Source organism: Buceros rhinoceros, unplaced genomic scaffold, assembly GCF_000710305.1.
Source record: "Buceros rhinoceros silvestris isolate BGI_N320 unplaced genomic scaffold, ASM71030v1 scaffold4753, whole genome shotgun sequence".
NCBI classification, from domain to species: Eukaryota; Metazoa; Chordata; class Aves; order Bucerotiformes; family Bucerotidae; genus Buceros; species Buceros rhinoceros.
In genome coordinates this window covers 4,678-26,347 of record NW_010402864.1, presented here as the reverse complement: position 1 = coordinate 26,347, position 21,670 = coordinate 4,678, and the positions used below count along the sequence as shown (strand labels likewise).

At 42.4% G+C, this 21,670-nt stretch overlaps 1 protein-coding gene across 1 annotated transcript in view; it reads right to left on the bottom strand.

The window, feature by feature from the left end:
- PLEKHA1 (pleckstrin homology domain containing, family A (phosphoinositide binding specific) member 1) overlaps positions 1-16,720 on the bottom strand; it is an 18,175-nt gene extending 1,455 nt beyond the window's left edge. The window contains exons 1-10 of the mRNA XM_010132775.1: positions 16,560-16,720; positions 15,063-15,119; positions 13,528-13,573; positions 11,871-11,968; positions 9,173-9,304; positions 8,174-8,317; positions 7,183-7,251; positions 4,107-4,171; positions 3,355-3,418; positions 2,371-2,460 (exon numbers count right to left, since the gene is read on the bottom strand). Coding sequence (XP_010131077.1) covers positions 2,371-2,460; positions 3,355-3,418; positions 4,107-4,171; positions 7,183-7,251; positions 8,174-8,317; positions 9,173-9,304; positions 11,871-11,968; positions 13,528-13,573; positions 15,063-15,119; positions 16,560-16,700 — 906 coding nt within the window. The 5' untranslated portion in view covers positions 16,701-16,720. The remainder of the gene's footprint in view (positions 1-2,370; positions 2,461-3,354; positions 3,419-4,106; positions 4,172-7,182; positions 7,252-8,173; positions 8,318-9,172; positions 9,305-11,870; positions 11,969-13,527; positions 13,574-15,062; positions 15,120-16,559) is intronic.
- Positions 16,721-21,670: the final 4,950 nt, after the last annotated feature.

Below are 21,670 nucleotides of genomic sequence, written 5' to 3'. Positions count from 1 at the left end.
TGCCGGGGGGGGGGGGGCTGCTGCCGCTTCTGCCAGCGCCAGCGTTAGTACGTGAACTACAGGGATCTGCGAACCCACGTGGGCACAAATCGAGCCACTTAGCAAGCACCTTCGTTAACAAAAATCGCCATCACAGACATGTCCGAGATGCAAAGACACATCCCAAATTAGACACTGATTTTTTCACAGCAGTTTTCCAAGTTTCTTTTAAAATGCTATGACATGAAGTTTAATCAGAGTGGATTCTGCCAAGCACTACTGTATTTCTTTCTATAAATTAATATTATTGGTTGAAGGAGCTGTGCAACGTTTTTGGACATCAGCTGCGTGTTCAACTTCAGTGAAGGTTTCACATTATTTCTATTACCTTATTTCACACCTGACTTGATACTCCACTTCAAGAAAACCATTTGCTTTAGGAGAACATGACTCAGGGATTTACCTACTATTATTCTTGTTATTACTAATTTTAGTTCAACAAATGGGACAAAATAAAGGATATCAATCAGGACACGATCTCTATAAAAAAGTTTTTGCTGTGTTGAACGGAAGGACGCTCAGGTTTTACTACTCACACTGACTGTAATTTCACAGTTAAGAGCCTGGTGTACTGCTTTTCAACACTGTACGGACGACATGTGAGAATGCTGCTACGTTTGAACTAATAATTCCATGCAGAGACTTATAAGCCATGCAAATCAGGCTACGACATCATCCTTCCAACTATTAGAGTTACGACGTGCGTTTTGTGTGCGCACGCATCTGTATTAGTTCTTGGGTAGCTGAAATTTAATTTTGCTTTTGCGCAGTTTCAAAAAAATGTAAAGTAAAATGGAAATATGAACTCTCATGCAAATTAGTTTTCAGACTTTCCTATTGAAATGACATTGCATAACATACGTTTAAATATGCAGAATGCTTTGAAGCAGAAATATATGGGGGTTGCCATTTTTAATTTCCAATTACTTTAAAAGTAAGAAAAACCAGGGCAAACCTGTAAGTGAATGATGTAATTTGAGAGTTAGTTTTCAGTAATGGTAATGACAACAGGTAGCGTTATTTTTAGTTTTCTGTAGTGCAAATTAGTCTCTAGCCGTAGCCCTCTGTGCAGAAGGCGGGTTTACATGAGAGCCCACATACGTGCTGCATTCACCAGTTCTTGATGTATACCTCTGTATACAAGGATTCGACAGCCTTCTGGCCTGCCGCATCTGGAACACAGGGCAAAGCTAAGATTAGAGTAACCTAAACTTGGGGAAAGAAGAGAAGAGAGGGAAAAAGAACGAAGTGATGCAGAGAGTCCTAGCTAGATTGCTCAGTTAGCCCCACAAAACCCAGCGTACACAGAGGAGAGTCATCTGCGTGATTTCATTGCCCCCAAAAGAACCAGGATTCATGACAGCAAGTTTTGTTTAAAAGCAGGAAGCAGCTCCCAGCTGCAAAAAAATAATTCTGAGTTTAGACGGAATTAACAGAAACACACTATCAATGTGAATGTGCAGACAAAAGCCAGATTTGAGTTATTAGATTTCAGATGATGGGGGGAATGATATCCGCGGGTTATTACGGAACATCCCATAGCCGGAAGGTGAAAACTGCAGCTCGCAACATCTGAACGGTCAAGTATTCCATTTGTTCAGCCTGGACATTCTCGGGGACGCTGTGACACTACAGGAGCCTTCACTACTTCGCACAAGTTAATGTTCTTTGTGCTGAGCACCCAGTACAGAGTAAATGCCAAGTCTGGGTGAAATGCTGGCGTCCACAGGGCCGCACGGCCCCTAAGATTGGTCACAGTGCCTCGGTTCAGCCGTGCTAGGCGGCGTTCAGAGGGTGCTCACGCTACGTTCCCAACAGCAAAACCTAATCCATGCGAGAAGAGAGCTCTTAGAGCAGTCACTTTAAATGTGAATCTGTGTCTGCTCACAGAAGAAACCATCAATACCAGAGAACGACAATTTAGGAGTGAGAGTTGTTAAAAACAAATTAGGGTATTGTTGTTCGATGGCAAAATTCAGCAATTAGCAGAAACACCTCGCAGGAATTAGGAACTTTCAGTTTTACTTCCGATCTAACAGTAGTGGCAAAGATCATACTGAACTCAGCAGAATTTTCCTAGGTTAGCACTTGCGCTATCTACACGTGCGAGACAATACAATGCACGTCGAGTTACATACAGGTAAGACTGAGATAAGTGCTCAGTTAAACAGCACAAAATATTTTATGCCAGTCTGTGTGAAAGTTCATGCAAAGATGCCACGTTACTACAGGACAGGACAGAGGAGAGGCGGAAGGAAAATCAACTAGAACTTCGTGTGCACAAGTGAACATCAACTCTTGGCATTTTCTCTGAGGGTCAGAATAACATACGGAAGCTGCTGATCTTCCAGGTCCCCGCTGTGCTACAATGGCCCCGGAAATCGCTTTTATCCAGCTGTGCATGTCTTCTGGACTGTCCGCCTGGATCAAACAACATGAACCGTATTTAACACAAGCAGCTCTCTACTTTCCCAGCGCCCTGACCACCTCCGTTACAATGACAGCCTCGCCCTACTTCGGTAGTCTGGAGGGTAAAGCCAAACGGTCTTCCATTTCTTAACCCAAACAGCTCTTAAAATCTTACCCCAAATTTAGTATTATATGTCTATAGTTATAGAAAATAATAAACAAGAAATAAGTATTTTTGTCCTGAATATATAAATATATACTGGATAGTTACAATCAAATAAAAATCACTCTCTGTCAGGGATCAGCTGTACATTTTCTTAGAAGAATCCAAAGATGCAATGGATTAACAGTGAATACCAGGAGTGCGCTTGGCTGGTAGAAAGACAAAAAGCTAAAGCTGTCTCCCCATTAGGTAGCAGCTTTATTAAACTAGCACATCCACCCTGGCCAGGAGACGCAAGTCTTTGTGATCTGCACTACACGCGGGCGTTTAGAAGGGGACGTGGTGAGGATGCGGTGAAGGAAGCGCCTGTGGATAGGTACCAACATCTCAGCGTTGCTGTGCTTTAGCAGACACTTCAGTGGGGCTACTACTCAGCCTGAGAACTGACTACACATAAAAATTCACTGCTTCAAAATTAAAATACTGAGCTGATCCTACACAGCGGAAGACCTGAAGACCTACAATCTGAAGACCTGAATGCCAACAAAATCACTTTAGGATTCATTGTTTAATGCTTTTATTCACTATCAACATAACACTTGCTGTTAAATGGAAAATTCCTTCTATGCATCTTTCTGAAATTCATGGCAGTTAAACACAACTTGAGAAGCAAAACAGCAGCGCTGCTGCGCTTTGACTATGGCAGTCTCCTGGGCTTGCCCGAAGTTTAAAAGAGAAATTACCTGTACATAAAAGGTTCGAGAAGTTGTTACAATTTCAAAGAGATTGTCTCTCATCATTATATCGCTGTAAATGAAACACACAGAAATACTTCAACAGCCAGTAACACTCTCTATTGTAGAAAGACTCGAGGACGTGCAGAGAACCAGAGCATTTGCTGCCTGAGGAGCTTTGCGTTTCTCTTTACTGCTGGGGTTTTTTTTTTTGGTAAACAACAGGTGGAAAAAGAAAACCTGCATCTCTTACTCATCTTAGTCCTTTAGTTTCAGTGGCATGCATGTTACTGTATGCGTTTTTAACTGGAATATTCCAAACTACATCATGTTAAATTTTCAAATATTTATTGTTCTAGTCAAATTTCTATAAAACCTCATTCATGTCTTTGCAAAACATTAGTCCCAAGCAGTAGCCTGCGAAAAACCAAAAACTACTATGAAGACAATTAATTCCTGGCTACATTGTCATTTGGTGAGAGGGACCCCGCAGAAGGAGCGTTCTCATCTACATTCAGATGTTTAACGGAAGGTAACGTCCTTTACAGGTTCCGAGATTACAGAAGCAGAACAGAGACTCCTGCAGCTGCCGTCTTACAGCAGGCAGCACCGATGCTTCTCTGACTCACGGCTGCCCAACACTCCTTTGTTCCATCCTTGTCCAACGCATTTACACCCTACTGAACATTACATGTTTGAAACACACACTTTAAAGCCGTGTTTTACATCCCAGGTAGCCATGTCGGTGCTTCTCTCCTCACCTTTGCTTGCATTCCTGAACTTTATGGACCTCCTTCAGTGGTATAACCCTGAGAGGTTCCTTTTCCTGAAAAAGAGGCAAACATATTTCAGTGGAGTACATCTAGCACCTAGAACACAGTCAAAAAGGGAGCAGTCAGGACAGGTGACAGCAGCAGACTGACTGATGTAAATGAGACTTTCGAGGAAGTCACGCAAAAAGAGGTGTCAACAAATTGCTTTTGTAACTATTAGACCAACCATGGCACTTGCAACGGAGAGGAGGCAAAATCAAGTAAAAAATCCCCAAACATCCATTCATGTTAGCCTGGTGGAGAGAGCCACCCTGTCCCCCTCCCCTAACGAGATCAGAAATTTCCATCTGGCCTCAAGCAGCTTTATTGCAGTAAAACCACGATTACATTCATTTGCTATGGAATGCTACAATACAAGATGCTTTGTTAATTGTACTGCATGACACGGCTTTAAATGAGGTTAATCCTATCCTGTACTGAATGCAATTAAAGACAATACACAGACATCAGTCGTTCCATAGCCTGTGAAAGAGGGAGGATTCCTAAAGCCTACGACAACCCTGTTACCGTAACAGTGTTGAGACTCTGTCAAAGTTTCACACAACAGGACAAAAGTGAGAACCTTCCAACAGAAATATCTCCACTGTTGCCGTGCCAACATCACACCATATATACTACCATCTTCCCGTGGCTGTTGTAAAACAACTTACTTTACTTCTGAATGCATTTTCTCTAAGCAGGGTTACACTGAACTACTTCACTAGGCTTCAGCTTAGACAAAGCAAAAGCTGTCGGCTCTGCAATGACTTTCTCTACGATTTCTATTCCACACGCTCAAGAGACTTGTGTTGTTAGAGCAAGCAGCGAACGTCATCCACGTACAACCATCCCCAAACGTCAGTTGTCACTAGATCACTTGTCTCTACAGCAGATCAAACGGAGAAAGCTTACAACTCCGTGCTTTCAGTCTTTTGTCTCTCTTCCCCCCCTCTCCCCTCCCCTGCTCTTCCTGGGTTCACTCATCCATTACAGATTTTCAAAGTAGGAACATCACAGCTGTGAGCTGCAAGGCTGTCCCTGGAACACAGACACCCGTTTCAGGGAAGACCTCAGCCCAGAAACCGTGATTTTCCCAGTCTCACACTGCCTATATTCCATTACACTCCACCTGAAGACTGACGTGAGCTTTTCCTCAAACTGAAGAGAGGAAAAAAACCCCAGACCAAGAGCACCTCAAGATACCCAGTAAGCCTGATCTGGGCTATCGCTGAGTAGGCTGGCTGTGACGACTACCTTCAAGGAAGCGCCACACTTGACTGAAGACGACAGCTACTGGGAACTGAACTCCTGTGGGAGGAAGTTCTCCTGAACCAGAAGTCTGATGCTACTCTGGGTGAATACAACCTCCAGGCCATAATCATCTTCGCCACAAAGGGACGACAAACAATTGCTATTCAACTTTTTTCCGCTCTCCATATGACTCTCACTAGGAACAGGAGGGTGTTATGGAATCGGAGATCCCAGCACTGCTGAAAGAAATCATTCACCCCCTGAAATCCTTCCTCAGAAGAGGGCACTTCTCCCTTTTTGCATTTGTAGGAGATAAATAGAAGTCAGTTAGACATGTGGTTAATTTGCTGCAGATGTTTTCTTCTCGGTGGGCTGCACTCAAAGCTTTGCTCTTTCCCGTCTCTCTGACTTGCACGTTTCAGAGGAGGCAGATCCTAATCATTTACAAAAACTCTGTGAAACATGACGATCACGACTAGGTTTGCTAACCATGGAACCCTTTGGTTTACCACCACAGTCGATAAAAGGACACTTCACACTCTCTCTAGTCAGTGTTTAGTTCCCTGAAAAGGAGTGACTCTTACAACGGAAAAAAAGTATTTCTGTAAAAACTGTGAAGCCAGATCTACTTCCCTGTTGTCTGACAGCTGGTCAGTCCAGCACCTTCCTCGAGCCGCAGCAAGGGGATATCAGGCTGAGGTATTGAGGATGCTACAAGCTTATATGTTGTTCAAAATAGTTAAACTGGAAAGGAACACGATGAAACACTCAAAGCGCATGCGCTTCCACCAGCTCTCTAGTATACTCACACAGCACAACTCTTCACTGAGAATTTGCCTGTGAGCAATCTGCACTCAGATTTTTTTTGAGGGTTTATTATAGGCAATGAGTCAGAATTGTGTTATGCTGACAGTTTAACAAAGATAACGATGCATGATCGCACTCCTGCTGCTGTTGTATACTCCCTCATTAACAGCAACACAAAAGTTCTCTTCAGGAGCAGCCTCAGGTTTGGGTCCTTGACATTTACATCTCACAGTTGGCCTGTAAGCTCGATTTTCCTTGATTTATAATACTCTACAACTCAGACTTCCTTCCTTAGGAACGGATTTCTCTAACATTTAGTAAGTGTGGGATTCCTTTTTGGGGAAAACAGGCTGTCTCCAGTACCAGCCACTTCTTTCGTAAACGCAGCCAGAAGGCACTTAACATTCGGTCAAAATCAGTCAAAAGGTTCAAGAGCCATGAGTGGGGAAGAAAGATCGTGAAACCGAAACAATCCCTGTAAGCGATGCTCCTGAGCAGCAGAGTTCTCTGCCTCTCTCGGCTGCCCTGACGAGAGAGGCTGTGGGATACGGTCCCATCGTTTGTTTGACAAACGGCTCATAATCCTAACCTTAAATGAAGAATTGCAGGACTACAGTTTTCTCTCTCCACACAGTGACCACCTGTTTCCAGAACACAACAAGTTGTATTCCAGAACACGACGAGTTATACATGTGTACCAAGTGACGTGAGAGACTACCACAAAAATCAGGGTGACCGTAGAAGACGCCCTGCTGCTGCTGCTGCTCAGCGCCCCACGGACAGGTCCCCAAACAGAAGACAGTCGGCCGAGGTCACAGCCACTTGTGGTTCTTCCTGACTGCAGGAGTTACTACAGGGCAGAGCTAGGAGCTGCAGGAGCAGCACAGCACATTTGTCAACTACAAGTGTAGGTCTTTAGATTTTGTTGCAGCTATCATGGGAAAATAACACACGTTTAGAAACTTACCAGTTCAGACTTGAAATACCCTATCGTGTTCTCGTCTAACTGGAAGTATCTTCTCTTCCAGTTCTTCATCTGTTAACGGAAAATAAACATTTATATAAAATGCAAATATTTACGTTGTGTGTTTTTCATATATGCATGTTTAAATGTATTTATAATTCCTGTTTATTTACCATTTTTCACCTACAAAATTCGTATTTTCCCATATTACGTGTGTGTGTATATATATACAGTGCCCCTAAAATAATTCTGCAAGACTCTGCCCAATTAATTCTCTTTGAGAACAGCAAGAATTAAAAATTCTGGAAGCCACTATTTTCTGTTATAAGACTTTTTCAGTCTCTACTAAAACTTGCAACTCAGCAGCCCAAATGCCCAGTAATAAATGTTCAAAGACAGTACGTTAAAGGTTTACAGTTTATTTTTAACTAGAAAAAGCTTTATAATCCAAGATAAAACAAGTCTAAGGACCCACGAAGCATCTTGTTTAATCTGAACCATCTGCTTTTAGCAAGGCAACGTGTAAATATGCCTCGTGTTCACCACTTTGACAAGTTGTACAGTTCTACCTCTGAACTGAAAATTTAGGTTTTCCCAACATCAGTGACTCAAGCAGCATGTGGACATTGAACTTCTACTGTAATTTAGATGCTTCTAGTAAGTGAAATGAGGATCTCTGCAGACCTGCAGAACAGAAGAATTCCGAGTTGTGCGAATAAGCCATAATGTGAAATTCTCTGCGCGCACAACTTTTCCTCTCCAAAACATCTCCGACAACGGAACACTGAAGAAAGTCATGAAGAGAAGGAACACGGACAGAAATGCCATGCTGCTGCAAGGTAAGTTTTATCTTTAGCCATCCTTCATATTGTCAGTGGTGCTAAAATTACTGGTAATTAGGTCTTTTTTTTTTAATTATCTACTTGATAAGGACAACTACCACCTTAGGACCTTTGCCCTTGAGAAGTGGAACACACCAATCTCCAATACTTACCACTGCTCCTTGTTTTACACAGTAGCCGGCTTTGATAATAGCGTTATCTGGGGGGTGCTTCGCAGCAAAATAAGGAAGGTGACTTTGCGACCGTTTCAAATAGTTCCTATCGCCCCCTTCACTGCACTCACTGATTTCTTCTTTCTAGAAAAAAGCAGGGAGGTTCAGAATATTCTGATTTTTCTAAAGGTCAAAGAAAAACCTATTTTTAGGATCATAAGACCCATCAGAATTCACTAACGTTTTCAGTGCAGTTCAGGTGCATCCAAGTAATCCAGGTCTGGTCAAAGACTGGAGTTCTACAGCAACAAAGATGTTTTTCTGGTTTGCTCATTATTCTTTTTCAAGTAACTCCTAATATTTGTGGGGTTTTCCCCCACTGCTACTGAACACCAAGATGACCAAGAACACCAAGTTCTCGTAGTGTGACTCTAACTCTTACCTCTCACTCAAGCAGAAATATCTGGTATTTTCTACAAAACCAAGACTGGTTTTCCCAGAGCCCCTCACCTCACTTTTATTAAATTTCCCTTGCTACCTTTTTTGTCCACACATGCCAGTCCCGAAGGCCCTGCTGCAATAGTTTACTCTGTCATCCCTACTACCTCTAACAACATAGTGTGTGTTCATCAGCAGACTTAACCACCTCCTTTTTGTTCACTTTTCCTGGCAGTTAAAAAGAGAGAACCTCAGCATTGTTTACAATGCTGATTAATTTTGCACATACAAAAAGATGTTTTCAGCATATGAACTGATTCCTGTGAGCAATCAATACTCAATTCTTTGTAGTCTTGTCTAATTCTCTATTGTCTTGAATAAAGGGAATAAAATCCTCAAAAAATACCCAGCCAGCATCAATAGAAGGTGCACATCAAAGTCTAAGTCCTCTGAGCACGGTGAGAAGCCGGCAGCTGAACTGTGATACGTAACCTATTCTCCCCGGTCAAACCACGAAGATTCCGCTATCACGTAAGAGCCCACTGGTTCTAAGGGTTTTACCTGGGTGGGTGTAATGATGGGAACACCACCGACAATTTCTGTCCTGTAAGAGACTTGCTTCTTCCCACCCGGGCTTTCGGCTTGGCGGTTTGCATTATCCATTTGACAGAGAGGATCAGACTGCTTTGGTACCTGAAAGTGGAGTAGGAGAGTTAAAGCAAGTTTTACAAAGACCTAAAAAAGCCCTACTCATTACTCAAAGATTTTTAACCTGCCTTCAGAAAGATTTAACAAATGTTTTCTAATTGTAAAAGGCTAGAAATAGCTTCTGTGAACATTTGTTGCAATGGCTATGCTTTTGTTCTCAGAAGAAAACTGGTGCCAGTAAAGACATTTTACCAGGCGTCTTGAACTCTCAGAACCCATTCCCAGCTCTGCCATAACACCAGACTCGATCCTCCAGAAGCACTGCTAATTAGTAGAACCGGTTCTCTCTTTTCCCCACTTGCTTTTGGTTTTAGTAATGAAATTCTTTAGACTGGAGACACCCAGCGCCTGTAGTTTGCACAGTAAGGCCACGAACACAGGGCAATGGCACCAAACTTCTGTCACCAGGATGCCTGACCAGAATGACAACTGCACTCTCATCCAGTCCGTGGTACGAAGCCTGGGTGTACTGTCTCCAGCCATCCTACGTGTATTGCTGAACTGTGGCCAAAATGACCCAACCTACCTACTTCTGACTAGCATTAACTATTAGATAATTCCCTCATATGTGGAGCTAAAGCAATCAACACACCCCAGGAATTTAATTTCCTCAATAAGTGTTTTGATCTAAACTGTTCACTCAGATTTCTGAGTTTATGCAAGAAGTAAACATCCGTACCCTCAGAAATGCACCAACTGGCCGCCTAATACACTTTTATTGAGAATGTCCTTTCACCTCTAATATTAATACAGTGAATTTGAACTGACTTCAACAACAAGAGATCAGAAATCTCACACCAAAACATCCGAGCCAGCAACCTACTGGTTATTTACCCAGGACATCCCCATTCCTGCGGATGACTCGCAAACGGTGAATTACCACACAAGACTGAGGCACATTCAAAACTTTAAACTGCACTGATCTAGACAAAACCAAAGCTCTCTCTAGTCTGCTGTGATTCTCTGATCTAGACAAAACCAAAGCTCTCTACGGCCTGCTGTCATTCTGGTTCCTGTGCCCAGGTCTGCTTCTTTTACAAAACAGCCTGCAAAGAAGCACAGACAGTCCCGAGAGCACAAACGCCAGCCCCAGGCAGCCGCCTCCTGGCCGAGTGAAGGTGGCACTGGGCAGCTTGCTCCGCTGTGGCTCACTCTCTCACTTCCACCATCCCCGGAGCCTTGCACAACACCCGGATACAAGGTGACTCCATTCACAGCCAAGCCTGGCGCTGGAGGGTGAGACATCCTCCCAGTGCACACAGATCACTGGCCTCGCCCTTCTGAGAGAAGGGGCTTGTGGCTACAGCTTCATGGGCAAGTGCTTCAGCTGTCACAAACTCCTACTTAAAACGCTAGACACCAAACCCACAACCACCTTCTCCCCTGAATGCCTTTTCAAGCAGTGCTCAGAGAGGTACACCATGTGCTGACCGCACAGGTTCAGAGGGCTCTGAAACTGTCAACACTCGGAGGACTAAAAACCGCCACAGCCCCTGGAGGATTACAGGCACAGCAGGAAATGCTCATAGGAAAATTAATAATTGAATTACCTTAATTATTTGATTAAATAATCAGCCATACTAAAAAACTGCTGAAGAGATTAACAGTGCAAAGGCTTCAAAGACAAAACACACTCATGGTTTCACCAGCCATTCAGAATGCAAGTTAAAGATACGATAAACAACTTTCAGACTAAATTCTAATTTGATGCAATTAATTCTTTATTCCCTCTACTTCTTGAACCGGAAACAATTCAAGCCTGGTTGTCAAACATCCAAGTGAGAAGGCTTCGCATTTCTGGGTTTGGGGTTTTTTTTTACGTATTGTTAGGATTAAAGTTTTTATAACTCCAAAGAAAGGGTGACATTAAAACAATGCAAACAACTCAGGGAAACATCCCTAGAAAACCTAAACACCCACAGTCAGGTGGTGTAAGGGTGTCTCTCAAAACGGTTCATGTCATCACTTCCCCAAAACTGGTGGGAAAACAAACCGTAACTTCTGCCCCCTGAATAGGCCGAGGTAACACACGGAATTTTCTGCCATGTGATAACATGGTACAAAGCAGAACAGTAATTTACCACGTATCAGAAGAACGTATTAATGCTCCTGTGGATGGATGTTACTTGAGATCAGGAGCAAGCCTTTGGAACACGGCGCGGTGTGTTTGCTCATTATTTTAGTGATACTTCAAGAAACACAAACTTCTGACACCGGGCACATGTATTTCCATCTTCTCATTGCTGGCAGGTGTCTTCTGGATATTTCCATTAATACAAAATGTGTATGGTTATTTTTAAATTGTTAGACACCATGAAAAAGATAATCACATTTTTGCCCGATTTCCAAAGCAAAAAGTAAAATGAACTCCAGTTTAGGGGGAGTTCTGTCCAGTCTCCCCACGTCTTGGTCGGAAAGCCAAGCCCAGACGCGTTCGCAGAGATAAGACGACAACACAAAAAGCAGAAGCTCTGGAGGCAAAGGTTACATTTAAGCACCTTGAGGCAGTCACCATTTGAAAGCATTGCTGAATACCAACCAAGGCACTTACTGTGATTTTGGTAGCTTTGTTCAGAACATTTACCCACTCCACTAGGTCCTGCTGATCATTGGCTTGTAGAAAGTATTTTCTCATCCCTGCATTCATCACTGTTAAAAGCCATTATGACAAGTTAACAGTGCTGACAGTTAAGAGCAAACTTAACACCATCAGAAAAAGCCCTGATTTCAGATGGGAAATCCCCTTCAAGTATTTAAGCTCTTTGCTGCATATCTTTTTAGAAAGTCATCTTAAGATACGCACCCCACTGTTTTTATCATTAAAAATTTATTAAATGATTATATACATAGAATCAAAGCCTTGAATTTTATCAGAATTTTCTGCAGCTCCATTTCCCTTTTCTCAATTTCACTAAGCAACAGTTTTGCACTTGGGGCCTTCTACAATTTCTCCTTTTAGTCCTCCGACCAGTATCTGTTACCCTTTGCAGCAAAATCATTAACATGTCTAAGATCACTGATTTTAACTTTATGTTTGAAGCAAACATTAGATGCAAATAATACAAAGCCAAAACACAGTATAATGAGTTGTCTGAAACAACTCCCAGCATTTAAACTGAAAGGCAGTAAGTGTAAATTTTTCCTCTATAAAGTATCAAAACCATTTTAATAAATCAGAAATATTAAAAGTTTTCAGGCTTTTTAGAGCTGGCCCACTGACACGAGCAGCTTCCAGCTGATGAAGACAAACACCTCTACACCAGCATACGCAGAGGAATCTGTAGATGGCACTGAACTGATGCTCAGGTACCAGCCTGGAATCCCTGACGCCTTACAGGGGCTGCACAGGTCCAGTGGAGCTGCCTTCTCCGAGCCTGCACAATGCTGCAGATGGCTAAGGACACCTGAACTAATTGTCAGAAAAACTTCCGGCGCCTTCAGCCCCTTCGACCAGGCTCTCACATGAACGTGGCCATAAGGAATGGTTATTCACGAACAGAGCAGAGGCTGAGTCCAGGCTCTACACACACTTGTGTGGATGCCAACTGCTCATCAAAAAAAAAAAAAAAAAAAAAAAAAAAAAAAAAAAAAAAAAAAAAAAAAAAAAAAAAAAAAAAAAATCTGAAATTACGGTTAATTCTGGACAAATTACTTAAGAAACATCTGGAAAAAAAAAAGACCACAAGCATCTTTTATGATTATCTAAAGCTTTAGTCAAGTTTGAACAAGTTTAAGTACAAATAAACCTAGGAGGAATCCCAAGCAAATCCTTTTTTTTCTTCAGTGCAGCAATAGAGGCTGAAATGCATCGGCTGACAGTGGTTTTAGACCGATTAAATCAACTGCTTTATTAGTTATGGGGATTCAAATAGTTAAATTACTTGTCTTCAGAGCTGACCAGCACACCAGGTTTCTGAAAACACCCACTGCTTTTGATTAGCTTATTAATGCCTCCAAAATGTCAAACATCTGAAAAACAGCCCTCACCGACTCCGCAGTAAGCTGCAATAGGAAAAGCCACAGAAAAACCCGATGGAGATGCCAGCATCTCCCTCATACTGAAGAGGAAAGAGGGAATGCAAGCTATTTAAAAAAAAAACAACAAACCACCAACCCAGCTGCATCTGGAAACAGAACTGCAGAACATTTTCTTTGTCTGAGATTTCTGAAGACTGTACTTGATGCACAGGCCTCACGCAAGAACTTACCAAAGCAGAACTCCGCCTTTGGCCTCAGCTTGGTTGCATCGCTAACCTAGCAGGGAAATGAGAGATTATAAATAGCACGGTGCATACAAAATACACATCAGAGTTCACACTTTTTTTCCTCTAACTCTTATTGGCAGCGTAGCAAGCTTGTTAGATGTAAAGATATACAGATGTAACACAAAATACTACATGAAATTGAGATCCAGCTGTGCAACCCCTGGTGAGAAGACAGCTTCAGCCATATGTGCTGAAATCCTTAAATTTAAGGATTCATTATCAGACAAATGTCAAAATCTGAAAACGTGACACTTCTACTCACATTTTGAAGCTCTACATCTCAACTGCACTAAAAATTCCAGGACATTTCATCCTGTCGAGGACATCGCTGGTATTTTGGTTCAGGCACACAAAAAGAACAATAGCCACTCGAGTGGCTCAGGAGTGTCGAAAATGTTGCAGTGTTGGGGGAGGTGGGAAGCAAATGTCCTGGTCTGAGACGTTGACATTTGCGCATTATAGAGCATTTCCACCACGTGGGGGAGAAGGCAAAGCAGTAGCTCACAGAAAAACTTTTTTTTAAACAGAAACAAACCAGCCAACCAAAAAACCAAACCACATACTACGTAAGCAGAACTATGGCAAGTCAGACCGCGCGTCCATGCAGGAGGCACATCTGAGCTGCCTTCAGGGCTGCACGCACGCGCGAAGGTCACTCCCGCTCCCCTTCAAGGGGAGGTAGAAGATTTCGTATTTCAGACAACAACTGAGGTCTGGGACAAAGTAAGCGCAGAAATAGGAAGCCAGGAAGGACATAAGCGGATCTTCACAGACATTTCTGTACTCCTCATATAACCAGCATCAACGATAACTTTTACAAGAACACTAAAACCCCAAACAAAACAAGGAAGATGCGTTACGACAACAAGAAAAGCAAAGGAAAGGTGAGAAATGAGCAGAAAGACAAGAGAAAGACAATAGTTTTTCTCCACTTATTTGTTAATACAGTATCTGTTACAAATTTAACCATGGAGTCTTCCTCAGTTCCGAGTTTTCTTTCAGGCCCATTTGGAAGCGTGTGCATCCAGCAGGTGAGGAACTAAGAACCGTACAGAAATTTTTCTGTTCCATCTATTACAGATCATTATTACTTGCAAACTATTACACCCAAAGACTTCTCTTACACTTCATAAACGGCTTCTCTTTTCTCTAAGACTAACTGGAATTGAAACACTCCTGAAGAATTCAAATAATCATACACATACAGTTCAAAAACACTTACTCTACGTGGCACAAAGAGCTGCATTTGAAATCACAAAACAAACCTACAGCACAAGGTAATTAGTCTGCGCTTATTTTAACCCGATACTATCAAGGCATTTGTAACACCTCCCTACAAATGAGGAGTGGCACAGAAGCAGAAAGCTTCCCGTGCACTACGTAAAAGACATTTAAAACTCTGAGGCTGAGGCCTTCAGAAGAGGCCCTTGGTAGCGGCTGTATTTTTGGTGGTAACAAGATCTTACACGTTCTCTTACCTTGGAGATGTAGGTAAGTTTAATGACTCCAACAGGGGGAGAGCCAGAGGGAAGATTCTGAAACAAATCATACGTTACAAAGTGAAACTAGTTTATTCTCATCTCTCAGTCAGTGTTTACACATAAAAAGCAAATAATTCCACAAACAAAAAGGAAATCCGATGTGCTTCTACAGACAATACACAATGTATGCCTGAAACAGGATCTAAACTACTTGTTTATTATAGACACATCTGTTAATCAGCTAAACCCAGAAAGACTGCTAGAAACAATACGAAGAGTAATTGTTTCAGAGGTTTCTGTATTTTACTAGAGGAAAAGGAATTCTTGCAGGTCTGCATCCAGGAAATCCAGGAAGAATACTTTTTCCTTAACAGATGTTGGCATCTTATGTATTTTGACCAGGGCAGGCGGACGGGACAAGAAGCGACATTCATCTCTTACATCAGATACTTCAAAAGCTGTTTCATGAATTTTCCAAGGTGGATTGAAAAGCTTCTTATCGTTTAAAGTTATTGCAAGGGAAGTTTGAACAGCTGAGCTGATTTTCATGGATACAGAGGACTGCTATCAGCAATAAAGGGCCAGTGAAGTTCTGCACACGTCGTAAACTCATCCTGTATGAAGAGTTTCAGCACCTCAAGGATTAAGTGCAGTCGCCACACAGTGGCTTTAGAAAAGCTGTGTAGTTCTTCAAACCTAAAGCAGCAATGGAAGAAAATCAGGAGGCTTCAACTTGTCTCTTGCAAGGCACCCTTTAGTTTGTACATGAACACTAACATTAAAAAATAAGAACTAAGGAAGCCCAAACTCAAAGCTGGAAGAGGTGTGCACTGCAAGTATCGTTAGTTTAAAGGCTGAAGAACTGCAGTTTCTCCAGCATTTCAGGTTTTTGCCCACGTGCCCTGGTTATATCACAGAGGAAACAAAAAGAATTGCTCTGTATCGCTCGTTGAGATCAAATGTTTGTAATCTCTCTCATTCCCAGAAATTTTTTTTTTTTCTCCTCATAAGAACTGCTAAATGCTTCAGTCACAAGTCACATTCATCAGGCTGCATATCGTCCAGATTTTTTTTGTTGCTGGTTCCTTTGAACAGTCGATTTCTACCGCATTTTAACTCTGGCCCTCCCGACAGAACGGTTCACAAGTATTCTTCTGGCAGGCAGTTGTCTGACCTAGATCCTGCGCTCTCATTGTCTCTGTCCCCAGCCCTTAAGCAATTATCTGTGCTCCCCATGCTCCTTCCTCATCCACATATCATTCATGCTGTTCTGAAACCACAAGCATCATCAGAGATTGCTTTTCAATGACTGAGTCTGTTGGGGTAAAGTAATAGGTGACAGCTACATGCTCCACGCGCTGCAAGGAAAACAACACGCTCCCATGTGGGGCTAAGTGTGAATTAAAGACCTGTGTAGTTAGATTTGTTAAAAAACCAAAATATGAGAAAGGGCAAATCGACAGAAGCCAGGAAGCTCTTGACAGAACCTCTCACCTGTGGGTTATCCATGTACCACACCAGACTGTCCTCTCGTGTGTCCAGAATGAAGTACCGCCGCAGAAATTTCCCGCTGTTCTCATTTTCTTCAATATCTAGGAAACCACAAATGCGATTCTGTCGATCCACATAAGGCATTTCTGACCCTTAACATCACACTGCAGAACAGAAAACACAGAAGTTAAGCAAAGTCCCTCGCCACTAATTTTAGGACTGTTCTCTGCCCACCCATGACATTTTGAGCAGTTTCAACTAGCAGCTTAAAGAAGTTTCTAGAGAAGAATAAGAGAAGTGCAGCTGTTTCCCTCCACCACCACCCCTGGACTTTTAGACAGCTCTTTCTTACTTCTCTGAAGCACATATTCAGATATCTAATGCCCTGGGTGCAAGGATGCAGGTGATAAATAGTAGACGAGCACCCAGACTAGCTGTTACCGGTCTTTTAGCCTAAACCTAAAATCCTCAATCCGGTACTAAGCTGGAGGGTAACAGGCACGAAGCTGTCCTGCTGACCACCTATTCCCATTTTGCCCGCTTTGCCTTTCACGGCTCTGTCTTACTGCAGGCTATTGCGTCATTTTTTTGCTTCCTTTTATTTTGCAGGACGGTCACTTTGCTTTAAGAGCCAGCCCTGTATGAGCACACGTAAGATTGCGTACTCACCTGAAAATGGCAATAAACCAACACCTAAATACGATAAAAATCAGGTCGATGCCAATCTTTCCCAGAGCAGGAAAGAAACAACTCAGTATTCTTCACATTTTGTCACAAAACTCAGAAGTAACACGCACATACCCCAAAACACTCATGAGACATAGATGGTTTAAGCACTGCACACCTTCCAGCTCTTGCTGTGTAACATGGAAGTTTCTTTTCAATATTTCTTGAAATTGTTTACCTTTGCTATTTCCTTATTTTATTTGATTTAAATATAGTTATATACACAGACAATGGGACAGCCTCCTGATAACTATCTGTCGCTACACCACAGCGGAACGTGGCAGTGAAACACATCTGAAAGGGTTTCCTCTGTGCAATCAGAGAGACAGAGACACACACATTTATTTGGGGAAATCAGATGTACAAACCTGTAGGTATGTGCTTATAGTTACAGCTGACGCTTTAATGACAGTATCAGTCTAATTTTGATTCAGACACTTTGAGAAACAATTTTTTAAAATCTATTATCATGATTTTGATACTCTACTAGGAGAATTTCTAGCCAACAGTTTTACGTCCTGTAACTCAATCTCTATTGTGCCCAACACCAAACTAATCCTCTGGTGCAAACTCGAGCCTGAATCACTAACTCTGGCAGCAGGGACCAGATCTAACAATCCCAATTCAGTTGTATTTGCAGTGGAAGGGATGGCAGTATCATAGTGATGGCAGACTATTAAAAATGTTACTGGATTGGTTTTTTTTTTTTAATACAGCCTATTAAATTCTAAAGTTAAATGCATTGTCGTGTATAACAAAGTTAACACGCTGCAGTTTGAGTGCAAGATGTTTTCTGTGTAGCACCAACGACGTTAAAGGTGTATAAGCCTTCCATTAAGCATCCGACTGATCTGTTTTCCTTTCTGCCTCCAAAAGGTAAGCGAGTCTCCATATTTCAGGTACACAACAATGCTTTAAATCTGCAAAGGTACAGGTTTTATCTTCAATAAAGAAGCTAAGGTAATCTAATTTTTATGGGTACGTTCCTCACAAGCTCAGTACCACACGTCTAAGACCAGGTCTGTAGCAAGGGGTAAGTAACATCAAAACCAAACACTTGAGCACTCTTAACAGCACAGTCGTAATGAACACCATCAGTAATTCACCCACTGGCTCTTGGGATCACGCCACGCTCAAGCAACACCTCACTATGACCACATCTGTAGCGGCTATCACACACTGCTTTCATTTAAATGAATATACAAACTGCCTTGCACCAGTATTGTCCCAAGCTGTGCCAGGTGGTCCCTCAACAAAACATCCAGCACTTCCGGGACACCACTGCGGCTTCGTATCAACAACACTTAAGGCAGCCCAGAAAGGCCTTGTGCCTAAAAAAAGGCAAATATTGGGGGCTGTCTTCCTGTTCGAGCAGGCTTAAGCTGTGCCCTCTGCAGATGTGAAGAAAACAAAACAAGGAAAACTTGTTTATGGAACAAGATGCAAATTGATTAACAATCCTTGAATGAAGCCAACTGAATTTTCAAAGCACTTCTCCCCGGTAGGAGAACCTATGTTTCAAAAAAACCTTTCAAGAAAAATGAGAGGAGCATACTCATAACGCTTCCTTATGAGCATACAATTAGCTGAAGTTGAGCTACTCCAAAACTTTCAATTTTTTTTTTCCAGAGTAAAAGACAAAATTCAGAAGCTTTCTCTTACTTGTCAATAAACCAATTTTCACGGAAGAAAATCCACCAAATCCATACAGATTTTTCCTTTGAAAGTACTAGCAGCCAATTTCTATCCTACAATACTATTTGCAGTTCCTTTGCCCTGTGATGGAAATACAGGATAAACTGTCATTAATTTAAAAGTTCAAGTTGTATAACTGCTGGGTTTTTTAGATTAGTTTGAAATTCCTCCTGGGAGTTTCCTCACTGACATCTACCAGCCTGATGCTCTGAAAGAGTAAGAGCTAAAAAAGCCCTCTGTTAAAAAATTGAAATGGAACAAAGTCACGCAACTGTTTTCAGTTTTAAAAGTCTGCTTCCACTGTGTTACAGCCTGGCGAGATTCTACTGTAAATTAATACCAATTCCATTCAGTATTCATTAACGAACCACAATTTGTAACGTACATTAAAAAGAAAATCAATTTGTGCCTTTCTGCCAGTTACTAAAGCAACTGTGCACACATGACAAAACCACCGCTACAACACCCTTCCTGACAACTCCAGACAGACCAAAAAAGCAACCCTGGAATTACCACACTGCTGCTGCAGATTCGTAAAGGGAACTGCAGAACCCCGCGTTAATTCCTCAGGGTAGGGAATCATGCTAATACTCCACCAGAACCGCAGCTCCAAAGCGTCTTTAGAGCTCAGACCCTGTCTTACATAAATATGATTTATTTTTAATGAACTTATTATCTCAGGGGATTATAAAACAAAAATCACCAAGCCTGGGCATGTCTTGCAGCTCTTATTACATACACGCTGACTTTCTGCAGCAGGATCTGCAGCACAGAAGAGTCGTAGTAACTCCTCTGCCCACTTTTAGTATCAAATATTATAAAAAGACTATGAGTTCTTGGAAAGGAAAGCTGAAGTCACCAAACCTGTAACAGAATACACACAACTTCACTTTATTTTGCCTTCCCTCCCCGGAGCAGAGTGGGCAGGAGAGGGAGGAGATGTGGGCCAGTGACACCATGCTGCCTCAGGAGAAACACCCCTGTGGCCCATCTCCTCTTGGTTCTCGCCAGAACAGAAAATATTTTTGAAATCCCATTTTAAGGTATCTTGACACCCACGTGTAAGAATTCAGAAAACTCTCAGCTCCTTAAAATTCCTTCTGGGAGGGCTGTGTTAGAATCCAAACACGTCTATCCCCCTTCTTTCCAGGGGCAATGCACCAGTTTGGTAGCACTAGTGGGTACATACCTCCTGGACCCAGCTTCTCTCGGGTTTCCCCTCTCACCGCTCTCCTCCTCTGAGCTATACCATACACCACCATTCCTCAATGTTTATATCACAAGCTGAAGGCTGCCTGGCCTCCTGGGCACCACTATAAATAAAAATCACGGATCACCTTCTCCTGGTCTATAACCACACACGCCTGACTGCCCCAGCAGAACCTGCAGCGGCACACGCGCACCTCGCTGTCACCCTTTAGAACAGGCTGCTTCAGCTCTCCCACATGCATTTCTATTTTTAGTTTCATGCCAGCACCCGTTCTTGAGTTCACCTCCCTTGCAGTTTGCCTGTAGCCTCTGTACCTTCAAGTACGAAGTCCATGCAAGCCCACTGGCTTACTGGAGAAAGTGGAACTGGGTAGGAATAGAAGGACCACGCAATAGGCTTTGAAAGGTGGGTTAAGAAATCTATCCTTAAGACCTTTTAGCATTGTTTTATATGTGTTTTCCCCAAGCTTTGTGTATAATGGTATTTTTATTTCTTTAACTTGGAGTATTTCCTGCTCTACGGACATTTTGATCTTTGGATTTAACTTCCCACAGGAGATGACTTTGGGGTTCCTTTTCTATTAGCTCAGAAGATTAACAAACATACAACACCTACTTATTCATCTTTATGAAATGATGAACAACATTCAAAAAATGACACTTGATAAATATAAAATGATGCCATGAGTCATGCCCATCCTCCTTCTCCCCACCCCCCTTTTTAAGCTTTCCTATTCATAGGAGCTCCATCGCCGCACAGGGAAGGTAAGCAGCATCCCCAGCAATCCCCAGTCCTTTCCGCTGCCCAGGGACAGCTTAATAATTGAGCGCTCTTGCCTTTTGCCTGGGCAATTACTATCAGCTTCCTGCTGTAAATCAGCCTGTCTCCAGTTGGTCACCTCTTTTACTGGCCATTTACTCCATTTACGAACTCCCAAGGGTAAGGGATGAGTTCAGACTGTCCTGCCCATACCTTGAAGAACCCAGCAGTGAAAGCTTTCCTTCTTGCATATATCCAGGAGAACAAAGAAGCGGGGGGGGAGGGGGGACAACGACACAGGACCCGACCCTGAGACAACCAGCTCAGAACAGCCTCTGAAAATGTCACAGAACTCTTCAACTTCTTTATTTTCAACTCCTTGAAAACCTTCCAGTAGAGGCAGAACACTGTGTAGATAATGTAAACTGAGAGACACTGTCTCTGCCCATCTTCCACAAACCCCTTAAAGCCACAATTTCCAAAACACGACAGAAAAAGACTAACCCCGGAGGTGAAGAGATGGCTTGGGTACAATACTGATGACAACTGAAGATAATTTAAGATTAACTTTTTTAAAGTGATACACTGAGCTCTTTTATTTCCCAAAGATTCTTCCCTGATCTGTTTTTGTTCTGAAGGGCACAACAGACACTGTCTACTGCTGTTAAACAGAGAGGACACAACTTTGATCTACTAGAAGCGTAGGAAACTATTAGCAGTACTG